Source organism: Populus nigra, chromosome 10, assembly GCF_951802175.1.
Source record: "Populus nigra chromosome 10, ddPopNigr1.1, whole genome shotgun sequence".
Taxonomy (NCBI): Eukaryota; Viridiplantae; Streptophyta; class Magnoliopsida; order Malpighiales; family Salicaceae; genus Populus; species Populus nigra.
The window spans coordinates 14,535,874-14,549,342 of record NC_084861.1 but is presented as its reverse complement, the minus strand read 5'-3'; the positions used below and the strand labels follow the sequence as shown (position 1 = coordinate 14,549,342).

General features: G+C 35.6%; 3 protein-coding genes and 1 pseudogene across 3 annotated transcripts; all 4 read right to left on the bottom strand.

Moving 5' to 3' along the window:
- Positions 1-337: 337 nt before the first annotated feature.
- LOC133704295 (probable serine/threonine-protein kinase WNK10) lies at positions 338-2,320 on the bottom strand (annotated as a pseudogene).
- Positions 2,321-3,216: 896 nt separating this feature from the next.
- Positions 3,217-5,640, bottom strand: LOC133704843 (uncharacterized). The gene is made up of 2 exons (XM_062129861.1): positions 5,432-5,640; positions 3,217-3,849 (listed from the first exon to the last, which is right to left on the bottom strand). The coding sequence occupies exons 1-2, from the start codon at positions 5,520-5,522 to the stop codon at positions 3,341-3,343; spliced, it is 600 nt and encodes a 199-aa protein (XP_061985845.1). The 5' UTR covers positions 5,523-5,640; the 3' UTR covers positions 3,217-3,340.
- Positions 5,641-6,688: 1,048 nt separating this feature from the next.
- On the bottom strand, positions 6,689-8,277 carry LOC133705031 (lysM domain receptor-like kinase 3). Its single transcript, XM_062130127.1, has one exon. The coding sequence runs from the start codon at positions 8,089-8,091 to the stop codon at positions 6,844-6,846; it is 1,248 nt and encodes a 415-aa protein (XP_061986111.1). The 5' UTR covers positions 8,092-8,277; the 3' UTR covers positions 6,689-6,843.
- A 2,501-nt stretch (positions 8,278-10,778) lies between these two features.
- LOC133704877 (lysM domain receptor-like kinase 3) lies at positions 10,779-12,462 on the bottom strand. The gene has a single exon (XM_062129917.1). It carries the CDS (start codon positions 12,253-12,255, stop codon positions 10,966-10,968), a length of 1,290 nt encoding a protein of 429 aa, XP_061985901.1. The 5' UTR covers positions 12,256-12,462; the 3' UTR covers positions 10,779-10,965.
- Positions 12,463-13,469: the final 1,007 nt, after the last annotated feature.

Sequence of the window (13,469 nt, the reverse complement as noted above, 5' to 3'; positions counted from 1 at the left end):
CCTTCGGCTTCTCTTGTTAATTCTCAATCATATCATTGTATTTGATCAGAGAAGACCAGTAGAGGACAATGATCTGATAGCCCATTCTGCAGACCTGTAAGATTATAAAGTAGCAAGGGATTGACAGAACTTCTGTAATTACTGCAAAACTACTAGAAGAATGCAAGAGAAACATCACCACAATTAGGATGATTTGAAACTAATTGATACATTTTTGTACAGTTAGAAGTAGAACAGGAAGACTGGAAAGTTCGATTTTTAATCCTTTAGATGGTCATTTTTTACAACAGTGCCTCTTTGATTTAAAGACTTCCAAAAGAAAGAGATGGCTAGAGACTGACAAAAAAAGCTTTTACTCGGTCAATTTCTTTAGAGTTCAGAAGCTTGCAGGAAAAGAAAACAGATCGGACAGAGAGATTAAACAAGTTCTTTGAATTCTCTGTACAAGAATACTTGCTCGGTATAATTACAATTGCAGTTGCAACTAAACCGAATGATCAACTGCCAGCCAAATGAACAGCAAAATCTGGCAAAGAAAATCACTCAAAACTCTAATTACAAGATGTAAACCACCCATAAAGCAATATCTAATCATCATAAAGTTATCTTCTTTGTAGATTTTTCCATTGCTTCCCCCATTATCCTCATGAGTTCTTGGACATGCTCGTTACAATGAAATCAATTGCATCGAGATCTATCTTTCGCTCGTCAATTTCCTCTGCTTGGTATGGGTAGCAGATGCAGGACCAGCTCTCATATTTTTCATACCAAAGCATGAACCAATACAGAAACCCAGAAATCTTCTTGCAGATTTTTTGTGTTCTGGTAGACGTCCATCATCATGTGTCCTAAAATCTGAGCCCAAATTGTGAGTATTCAATTGAAGACTGCAATGGGAAGATCCCAAAGGCTTGTTAGTGCTGGCACGAAAGGAAATTGTCACATCATGTTCGGCAGAAATTTCTAAATTAATTGATTGTAGAGCCTCTTGATCTCTGACAGATTGTGAGCAATCAGGATGCCTCTCAGGTGCATTCGCGATGCTTCCACGTGAAGTTTTCCAGCTAGGAACCAGCTTCATTACCAAGATATCAATCAACTCAGCATTATAAGCTGCATCTTCAGGTGACAATCCAAGTTTTTCAACCATCTCCTCAGCTACCGAAACTGCAGTATCTGAGTCAAGATGAAAAGGAAACTCCACTTTCCTTTCAAGACTACATGAAGTTTCCGTAATGTTCAAATTCAATGAAATCGTATTGCTGTCGATTTTCTCCCCTCTTAATCTGAATTCATTTTTCTCGGTGAACTTACAAATTTCTAGAGTTGAAAACTGGAGCTTCTCATCGATACTTTCTTTACAAGATCCTACCAGAAGCTTCTTGTCGTCAATGTCCATCGAACGGGATTCTGAATGTGGCAAGTTGATCACTTGCTTGGGCATAAGATTATTTGGTAACTTCATAGAACCAGAAACAGTATCTTTTGAATTTTCAGTTGCTAGGAATGGATCTTTCAAAAGCTCTATCGCCGGCAATCTCAAAGAGGCTGGAACTAGGCACTTCTCTATGAACTGTTTAACTTGGGGATCATTCACCTTGTTGAGGGAAGCCGGCTTCACGCCTGAGATAACCTTCTTGTATACCTGCCCTGGATTTTTTATTTCACAGTATGGATATTCACAAGTAACCATCTCTAACGTGCACATGCCGAAAGAATAAACATCGACAAGCTCATTGTATTCATCTTCACAAAGCTCAGGAGCCATAGACGCTGGAGTACCTAAATCACTTAAACCAGTAGGCTGTTGCATAACAATGGCTAATCCAAGATCTCCAATCTTAACCTCCCCATTGTTTCCATTAACAAATATGTTATCACATTTCAAATTGCCAAGAATGATAGGAGGTTCATGAGTATGTAAATAGTGCAAACCTCGGAGAATCTGCCTTGCCCAGTTCTTAGTAGCCTTCGTATCAACATCCTTGTGTTTCTTGCAATACTGGCTCAAACTCCCAGAAACGAATATCTCAGTTATCATGTTAAGAGTTTTCTTCTCATCATCGATCCAAAAATCATAAAACTTGATGATGTTCTTATTTTTCAACGACTTCAATAAGCGAGCCTCAGAAGTCCATTTTTCTAGTTGTTTTTGTGATACATCTTCGACGTTTGCTTGTTTCCACGCTACTTCAACTCCATCAACTTCATCAAAAGCCCTATATACAGTCTTGACTGCTCCTCCTCCCAAGATTTCGTCATACCTAACGTACGGACCTGTTGGATCTTTCTCCACGAACTCATCATTATCTAAATCCATGTCTTCTAATAATAAAAACAACAGGAACCCTCCATAAACAAACTACAAGACAGTAGAAACAAATGCCTGGTCTGTTCTCTCTGCTTCCGTTTTGAGGTCTGCTTTCCTTTAGGAAAAGGGAATTCGCATTCAATAAATAATGTAGAAGATCTGAAGACGCTGCAATTCCTGCAGGTAATGAAATTTGTATTGTAATCGGTTTCCACATCTTTTGGGCCTGGAAGTCCGGGACTTACGTACGATCAGAACCCCGACTGCTATTTATTTATTTATTATATTTATCTCAAGAAATAAGCTCAATTTTATTATCTTGAGCTTAAAATTCAAGCTACTTGAGATTAAGGCTATTATTTTATTTATTATATTTATCTCAAGAAATAAGCTCAATTTTATTATCTTGAGCTTAAAATTCAAGCTACTTGAGATTAAGGCTATTATTTTAAAAGCTAAGTTTCAAAACTTTACTATTTCTCTTAATTATCAAAAATAAGAAAAATATTATAGGATGGAAGCTATATAATGTGGGTACCCCTTCCTTCCCCAGGTTAGTAGCACGGGAATTGCTTCCTCTTACTTTTCGTTTGTACCAAAAAAAAAAAACTAACTAGGGTTAGAATTGATGATACCAGTGACCCTTGTGAACTAGGATTAGGAAATCTCTCCATTTCTAAATACTTTATATTACCAAGCTTGGGTTTATACTAGGACTCGTGTTAAGCCAATGATAGACAAAAAGAAAAAAAAAGAGTAGGATTTGGAATCCTTGAGCAGATGGTTAAAAAATCATGATAAAAAATAATAATAATAGAATTGTGTCATGATTTGTGGACTACCTACAGGTTTTTGTTTAAAACTAAACTCAAATATAGAAGAAAAAAATGATACAGCATCCAGCATTTATATGAAGACATCTAATTTAAATTATAAAGAAAAACAAATATATCAATGAGAGTTCAGCCAGAAAATGCCATATTGAGAAGGAAAAAAAGTCACTAGAATGATGTTACATGGCAGCTGAATTCACTCTTTGAAGATTTTCTTTCCAGCTAGATCTTCAAGTGTTAAATTAAATGTATCGGCAGACCCTTTTTTCACTTCCTCCCCTCGAGCAGCCAGGATTTCCTCAATGCTTCCAGGCTGTCCAAACCATCCAAGATGGTCTGCAATCAGGTGCAGGTTATTGCAACCACCACACCGTGCCACCACCACACCTTTTTCATATGATTCACGACAAACTGTCTTGACAGATCTTGTCTCACAGACCTTGCAAGTAAAGATCATGGCAAGATCATGCCTTGGAGAGGTTTCCAAGTTGGATAAAGCAGAATAAGTTGTAGCAGAACCCTCATTACTGGTTGCTTGGGAGGGAGCATTGGCTGAGCTGCAATTGGGCTTCAAACCATTTTCATGATTTTCCGACTCCTCATTAGCTTGGCTGGTTGGTTTTGCTAGAGTCTGCAGCCCTCTCCCATAAAAATCATTCCTGGTGAAGAGTGAACTTGCGGAAGGAAGAAGCTTCCAGCTATGTTCTGCGAACAAGAATTTTATTAAATCACAAGAAATATCTGAGAATTGAAGTAAAAGTTCTCGTATTTCAAATAATGCACAAATGATCATGGGTTAAGAACCATAAAGTCTAGAAACAATCGGATGGGCAAATTGCAGGGGGTAGGGGGGAGTGATTGCGTATATTGAAACCAGTAAAAGAGTGGGGCTGAATTTCTTTAACATTAGCATCTAAATAATTCCCCATGCAGGAGCAGTCACAAATTCACACCCCAGCCATGGCCGGGACAGCCATGGGGAGTAAATTGTCAGTTGATTCTCTAAGGCATTCAGAGGTTTTAGTGGCATGAAAATGCAGACATGGGTCACAATCCAATAAACTTTCATCTGTCAACATGATAAATGCATCAAGAGCGGTTCGAACCTTAAAATACAAGTTTAATCTTTGTTCACGGGTACGCTATTAGACACACTGAAACAAATTCAGCCCAGGTTAGGCTGAGTTTCTCACAGCTGATTGGCTCAATTGTAGCACCACCAAATGATAACATGCTAATATAGCATAGCATTTTATTCTAGTGTTGGCCTTCTACTTGCTCAACAGAAACTGTTTCTCACTTTAGAAAAAAAAGGTATAGTCAAAACCATGGGAAAATCTTCCCTTGGTTTGCCTAAAAATGCACTCCAAGGATCAGTAGTGTCCTTGTCATAGAACAACTGATCATTCATGAGAGAAGAGGTTAGAAAGTAAACAGCAACCGCAAAATAAAAAAACCAAACTACTAATTTCCTTGAACTCCCATTTCGGCAAGTTTAAACTTCGAAATAAAACCCATATCAGCAACAACCGAAATACATTTGAATAGACGTGAACCTAGAATCTTCAACAGTACCATTTGAAAAATCAAATATAAGAGAACTTATAAACACATGAACTATCAAAAGAAGTGCAAAAGCCTTGCTTTAAAGCTTAAGCTAACCATAACAAACAATGCTTCCACCTCATCCTTCAAAGAGGAGGCGGCTTTGTGGCATGCCACGTTTACATATTCTTATAAAGACCATAGCTTTTGATTTTCTTAAAACATGCAAGCTATACTTTGATCCACTGATTGGAACCACTTGGAAGGTATCGGTATCAAGAATTATCATTTCCTTTCTGAAATCTCTACATTCCCAAGCTTATGGATAGATCGAACTGGTAATGCGTTCCAGGAAACTTATAACAAGTGAACTATATCTTGTCATTCATGTCCCTCGTGAAATTCAAAGTTTTCACATTGATACACAATAACCGAAAACTACCAAATTGATTAAATTTATTAAAAAAATAATTGCTAAGAGGATAATTCAAGAGGCTCTAATTATAAGCTGCCAATAGAAGCAAGGAACTAATCTTCCAATACCATGTCCCTAACAATTCAAAGACTCCGCAAAACACTCAATCAGCAAAAACCCACTTTCCCAATTCGGTTTAAAATAAAAAAGAAAATGAAAACAAAGAAACCCCAAGTTTTACGGCCTAAGTTCCAAGCTGAACACAAACTCAAAGAAACAGACGGTTTCCCACGAAGTGAATGAGACAGAGAGAGATAAAGAGGTTACCTTTATTGAGAGAAGAGGAGAAGGGTTGATTATTATGGGCAAGAGCAGAGAGTAATCGCCTCAGCTGCAACGTGTTTCTAGCTGCCGCCATGAAAGAATGTTGTCCAAGCTCGCAGCTCTGTTTTTCTTCTTGGATTACAAGTCGGAGAATGGGAGCGCATACGTGAGTCTTTGTAAATAGAAGAGTGTGTTTTTTGGACTTGGCCCATAGGTTTTGGGGTGTGTTTTATAAATACAAAGAAAAGATGATTTTATAAACCCGACCCTTAAGTTTGAAGATAATTTATTTTATTTGTATAACGTTTGTCCATAAATCTCATCAGAATTCCACATTATCATTTCGGGATTGAGATTTCAACCTAATATAATATTTTTAATTTTTTTATAGAAATGTTCAAGTGCGAGAAAACCTCTTGCTTTTAACTTCAATTTATTAAAACAGTTCCGAAAAAACAATTCAGCAAGATCATTATTATTGGTAGTAATTTATGCAAGGAATTTACAAAACACAAGTGAAATATTTTCTCGTATTCTTGCTGCGTAGAACACTCAGAATCCAGCCATAATCAATCTTTTTCGATGATTTCCACCATAAATAAACAGTGGTCAAGATGTTTTTTCTCTTTTCTGAAGTGGTCACTGATGGAAAGGTTATATAGTTATATACACCAGGTTCAATGGTGGGAATAGATTGGATTTATTAATTTTTCGATGACAGCAATGCGAATGTATCAAATAATATTTCTGGCTGCCATCTACTCAAAATGAAACAAAATTCCTTGTGAAGGCTGAGCATTTAGTTGTTCTCTACATGAATATCACGATGCTGCTCTGCTCTGCTCAGTTCAGCTCAAATGAACAGTAACCGCATGAAACTGGAATCAGAGCCTACCTGTGCAACCAAGAAAGGTTCAGCCCACACTGATCCTCTATGTACCTCCTTATCGTTGCTGCTTTGATCTTTTCTACTGCAACAAGGTTATGGAAAATAGGCAAATGTTACCTACCTCTCGATCCAATGCAATCATTGTACTTATATTTACCAGAATCCAGTGGTGCAACAAACATGTTCTAAAGCTCAAGCTGAAAACAAAGTTGATTTTTCCAATAGCATTGAAGCTGGATGCAAGAATATTTATTGACAGCAACAAACAAGAATGATCGTTGCACTCGTGATGGCAGTTTTAACCTGCTACCCTCAATTAAGGAACCATTTACTGCAGATAATGAAATGACAGAAAAAAACTAGCAAGCATATCAACGCAGAAATGTCACTTGTTATATCATCTGCATGATTACAAAAATCATCAATTGATCCGCTATCAATCTGATTTCTCAAATCCTATTTGCACAAGTTATCATCAACAAAACTAGAAAAAACCAACTGATCCATCATTTCTTATTAATTGTTGTCATCGTGGCGCCAAAGAGACCGAGAAATCAGTGGGCAAACCAAACTTTTTAGCCCATTTCTTTGACTTCAAATACAATTTAGAGACTCTAACATCAATTAGCCCCGTATGGGGCCGCTTCTCAGGATCATCATCCACACACTGCAATCCCAACAGCACCATCTTCTCTGCTACTTCAACCGGATACGAATCCTTCAACCTTTTGTCAACCCACTTCCTTAACTCACCCTCACCAGCAGCCACCACCTCCCTTGCCATCTTAATCACACTAATTCTCTCATAAACTCCACCCCCCTTATCAAACACATATCGCAACGCCTCCTCCCCAGACATCAACTCCAAAATCACCACCCCGAATGCATACACGTCACATTTCTGAGTCACAAATCCACTTGCCTGAAACTCCGGCGCCATATATCCTGTCGTTCCTTCAAATTTCATTTCCCTACTATCTGACCTATCAAAATTTTTCGACAAAGAACTTTCATTCCCCACCATCTCTCCACACAAATCAGCAGTTCCAAAATGACAAATCTTGGCATTCAAAGAATCTTCAGTAACTAAAATGCTTGAACTTTTTATACGACCATGCACAAATTCTGAATTCAAACCTGAACAGTGGTGAATATAATCAAGACCATTAGCTATATCAGTAGCAATTTGCATACGAGATAACCAGGATGATAAAACTGTGTAACTGGGGTTCTGTGGATTCCTAAGACAAGTAGCTAAATTTGCACCATGAACATACTCATAAACAAGATAGATAGAGTTCTCTGGAGAGGAAACACCAAGAAGCTTGATCACGCTACTGTGATGACTCCTGCAAATGGTCAGTAACTTCTTTTGAAGCTCAGGTAATCCAATCTGACGGCGAAACTTGCGTTGAAAAATAATCACTTCTTTTCCACGAATTGAGCATCTCCAAGAGGTTGATGAAGAGGAAGAAGAAAAGGGTTTCTTTAAAAAGTTGCTGGTAGTTTTACAGATTTCAGAGAAGTCATAAATGTGAGGGTTTTCTGGTAATGAGTCTTTGAGGCTGGAAAGAGATGTTTTGCTTGAGAAAGACAGGGACTTTGATGCTTCTGAACAGGTTGGAGAGTCATTTGTTGATGGGTAGTTGTTAGATGATGGGTTGATCAAAGAAGAAGCAGATGATGATGATGTTGCTGATGGTGATGGTGATGGTGACGATTTTAAGGACTTCGATGTCTTGGATTTTGGGTGAAGATAGTTGATTATGTTCATGTTCTTTTTTTATTTGCGCAAGGGCAAAGAAATCTTTGAAACAGAAATTTGATTGTTTACATTGGGGGCATGAGAAAGGAGAAACCAAGATATTTAGACAAGTCGTTGATTTGTATAAATCTAGGAATTTTAGGCTGTTTGTTGTTTTTGCCTTTTTGGAGGTTTCCAGTTAGGTCATTGTCCAGTTTTTTTTTTTTCAATGGAAGAAATAAGAAGAATAAAAGTCATGTGTGGGTCTTCTATTTTACGTATTTAATTAAGTTAAATTAATCTGAGATCCTTCATCCAATTATATCATTACATATGGAATCCATGCAATCTAGTAAAATAAGTAGACAAAGTTAAAAATATAGTTGTGGATTTTTAAAAAAAAATCCAAGACTAGAACTTAATTTAGCCTATTGATTTGTTAAAACCAACTTAATTGGTTTTTTAAAATATAAATAATTGGATTAAATTTGATTCAAATCACACTCCCAAACACTTTTTTAAGGTTTGAGGAGTTGAGTCAACTTTTCTTGGATTTTTTTAAAAATTTTGTGTGATGTTTTATTATTTATCCTAATTCATTCCTGATTTTAAATTAAAATAAAATAAATACTGATACAGCATTTTTTTTTAAATTCCACTTACTACTTTGCTCACATTATACTAAGTAATTTATTCCCCATTTTTGTAATCAAATAATTACGGCCTAAACCACTGGGCTAGATGATTCGTGATGAAAATAAGGACGGTCTGGATTTTATTTTTTAAATACTGTTTATACATTCTGGTTAATTAGGTACTAAAATTTTAAATTGTAAATTTAAAAAATTGGCCACACGTCACTGGTCCTCTAACTACAGCCGACAACCGCGAACAAATCAAATAAACAATTCTGTTCACATTAGACTAACCCCCCCCCCCCCTATATACAGTGTTTAGGATTTGACAATCAGACCCATTTTCAGTGGAGCTGACTTCATTCAACCTCAAAACTTACAGTTTTTTTTTATTATTATTATTAATTTATGGCGAGTAATGTTTTTAAGTCAGCCGAAACTAAATTTCAACTCAGAAATCCCTTAAATATTGATCCTAATCTTCAAACATAAAAAAATCTATATAAAAAAAGGAGGAACCTCTCTGGCCACGATAATTATCCTTTAAATTAAATTTCATCTTATATATACAAACTATTTAACTTTTCCCATAATATAATGCAGGAGATGTCCCCCGAAACCACTATTTTTTTTTTAAAAAAAAATATATATATATATATATAGGATTTTTTTAATATTAAAAAAATAATATAATTTAAAAAATAATTGATGAAATACTATATTTTAATTTATATATGTCACTATTGAAAAATATTATGAAATGAGAAGAGAGAAAAATAAATAAATAAATAAAATTCATTGAAACATATTGAAACTTTAACTATGATAATATTTATATTATTAAAAAAAATTAATGAAACCAACAATATATAAGAAAAAGTCGGCAATAATAACACAAGCATAAATAACTCATTCACTTTTTAAAAACAAGTATGACTTATTTTTTATTATTATTGATAATTTTTTTTAATATTATTGAATTTAAAATTTAAATTAATATAAATATCCGAGTCAATTTACTTATATTTTAACTAACTAACAAGTTCTAAAATTTATAATATTCCAACTATTTAGCTTTTAAAAACAAACTCAGATGTAACTCATTGAAAAAACCCAACAAACCCGCATTGTACTTATGTCGTCAAGATTTCTCTATACGATATCTGTAATGTCTTGAATGTAGCTTTGAAATTTGAAGCCTGTCTAAAGCTGGAAACAAACAGCAAAACCCAATCTTGGTTTTCTAACCTTTTCTTTTGTGGGCGTAATACATTTGATCCCAGTGACGCGCGCACCTTGGAAGTTGGAACTTCTGTGTGTTCTCCAATTTTCTGGTTTCAGACAACTAGACAAGTGTAGAAATACAGAACCAGTCACAGCCTTTGGTTTTTTGTTTCGAGCAAAGAGCAACTTCACATAGAAGGCAGGGTAAAATTATGCCAAATCAACGTCCCCCATACATCACTTGGAACTGGTAAAAAAAAAATGACAAACTTTTACAATCAATAGATGTGTGGATTAATCCACAGTAGACTCACTCACAAGTCTCATACATCATAGGATTAAGCATAACGTTCCTTGTGAAGGCTGCGTTTTTTAGCTTCTTTGTAGAGGGAGAAGCATTTAGTTTCTCTCAACATGAATATCATGATGCTGCTCAGCTCAGCTCAGCTCAGATCAGATGAATGGTAGTTTCATGAAAGTTAGCCAAAGCCTAACTGTGCACCCAAGAAAAGTCCAACCGATACTGATACTCAATGCTGCCCTTATTACTGCTGCTTCGATCTTTTCATAGCAAGATTATCGTGCAAATAGGAAAATAAATATTTAGCAACATCTCGTTTCAATGCAAACGTTTTACGCCTTCGGATTACCAGAATCCATAATGCAACAATCTTCTAAAGCCTAAACAGAAAACAAAGTTGATTTTCCAGTAGCATTGAAGTTAATATGTATCGAAAGCAACAAACAAACATGTTTTTCGAGCCCAAGATGACATTTTTAGCCTGCTGCATTCATTGAAGGAAGAATTTAGTAAAGATATTGTAATGACAGAAAAAATAAAAAATAAAATAAAGCATGTTAATGCAGAAATCTCGCTTGTTTATATTATCATCATGTATACAAAAATCAATAATTTTTATTAGTTTCTCCAGAAAGAATGACTATAAAATCAGGAGTCCAGATAAAAAAAACTCAAATCCTATATGCACAAGCACAATCGACAACAAAAATCATCAATTGATGTATCATCTCTCATTAACCACTCTCAACGAGGCGCCATTGAGACTGAGAAATCAGTAGGCAAACCAATCTTTTCAGCCCAATTCTTCGACTCCAAATACAATCTAGACACTCTACCATCAACCAGCCCCATATCCGGCCGCTTCTCTGGATCATCATCCACACATTCCAATCCCAACAACAACATCTTCTCTGCAACTTCAACTGGATACGAATCCTTCATCCTCTTATCAACCCACTTCCTCAATTCACCCCCACCAACAGCCATCACCTCCCTTGCCCTCTCAATAACACTAATTCTCTTATAACCTCCACCTCCCTCATCAAACACATACCTCAACGCCTCCTCTCCAGACACCAACTCCAAAATCACCACCCCGAATGCATACACGTCACATTTCTGTGTCGTAAGTCCACTTGCCTGAAACTCAGGCGCCATATAGCCTCTTGTTCCCTCAATTTTCATTACCTTACTATTCGACCTCCCAAAATTTTTCGAGGAAGACCCTTCCTTCCCCACTATCTCTCCACACAATTCAGCAGTCCCAAAATGACAAATCTTGGCATTTAAAGAATCTTCAGTAACTAAAATACTTAAACTTTTTATATGATTATGCACAAATTCTGAATTCAAACCTGAACAGTGGTGAATATAATCGAGACCATTAGCTATATCAGTAGCAATCTGCATACGAGATAACCAAGATGATAAAACTGTGTAACTGGGGTTCTGTGGATTCCTAAGACAGGTAGCTAAATTTGCACCATGAACATACTCATAAGCAAGATAGATATAATTCCCTGAAGTGGTAGCACCAAGAAGCTTGATCACGCTACTGTGATGACTCCTGCAAATGGTCAATAACCTCTGTTGAAGCTCAGGTGATTCAATCTGACGGCGAAACTTGCGTTGAAAAAGAATCAATTCTTTTCCACGAAGTGAGCATCTCCAAGAGACTGATGAAGAGGAAGACGAAAAGGGTTTTTGTAAAAAGTTGTTTGTAGCTTTGCTGATTTCAGAGAAATCATAAATGTGAGGGTTTTCTGGTAATGAATCTTTAAGGTTAGAAAGAGATGTTTTGCTTGAAAAGGACCAAGACTTTGATGTTGATGGGTAGTTTGGAGAGTAATTTGTTGATGGGTATTTGTTAGTAGATGATGATGGGTATTTGTTAGTAGATGATGATGGGTTGATAAAAGATGAAGTTGAGGATGAAGATGATGGCGGTGGTGTTGATTTTAAGGATTCGGTAGCCATGGATCTTGAGGTAGTTGTAGAGTTGATGATGTTGGTGCTCTTTTTTGATTTGCACATGAAGAAAGAAATGGAAGGAACATAAGTGATTGAAACAGCTCGGTAGAACTGTCAAGTTCTGGTTTTTGATTGCCAAGATAAGTTTGTAAATCTCAAGAAACCTGGGATTGTCGGTTGTTTTGGGGGGTTTCCAGTTAGGTCCTTGTCCGAGTTGTCTTCCTCTAATTGCAAGAAACAGAGAAACTTTCCGGTCCATGGTGTTCAGGTTGTGTTGGAGGAAGATGGTATGAGACAAAGTATATTGCGATCCTTCTATTTTGTATACATTACCAAGTCAGGTCCCGAGACTTAATTTGGGCCAAATCAACACCTCTGTTTTCAACTAAAGGCAATGAGTTATACTTCATCCAATCATCTAATAACATGTGGAATTCATCAGGCCATTTTATTGCAAAATAAATTGGGTAAAAGGCCCGTGATCACTTTTAATTAAAAATCAAGAAATTAATTTGGCCCAATTAGTAAAGGATTTCATCTTATTGTAGAAGGACCAAAATAAATTTTAGCCATATAAGAAGTCTTGGATGGGTCCCTACGATGATTCATCCCTCGAGAGAGTCGTTAATTTTTGGTTCTCTACCTTGAATTCCAGTCATTTACTTAATTAAATAATCCCGAAAACTTTATAATATAATGTTCTATACCGAAATAGTGGTGTTTGTTGTGCTATCGATAGAGAATGTGGGCATAGAATATTCATTTACGAGATTTTAGAGGTGTTTGCTCTGCATATGCGCTTCGTGTGCCCAGATTCTATGTGCACTGAGGTCTGCCGTGGTGGTTTTACATGTTACAAATATTTTTAAAAAAAATATTATTTTAATATTCTAATTTTAAATTATTTTTTATATATATTTACAATAAGAAACAGATCAATGATAATTAAATCAAGGCTAGCAGCCATTCTTAATACATTCACGATACATTAATACTTAATATGATAATGAGTAATTTTGAGTGATTTGTAAATTGTATTTTATTTTAAAATATATTAAAATAATATATTTTTTTATTTTTTAAAAATTATTTTTAATATCAGTACATTAAAATTAAAATAATTTGAAAATCTAAAAAAATATTAATTTAAAATAAAAAAAATTAATTTTTTTTAAAATACTTCCAATAGTGATATAGATGTTTCAGAGTATTTATAGAAGGCATGTCTGGATCGATTAACTTTATATACCATATTTTATTTTATAATTTTGAGGACT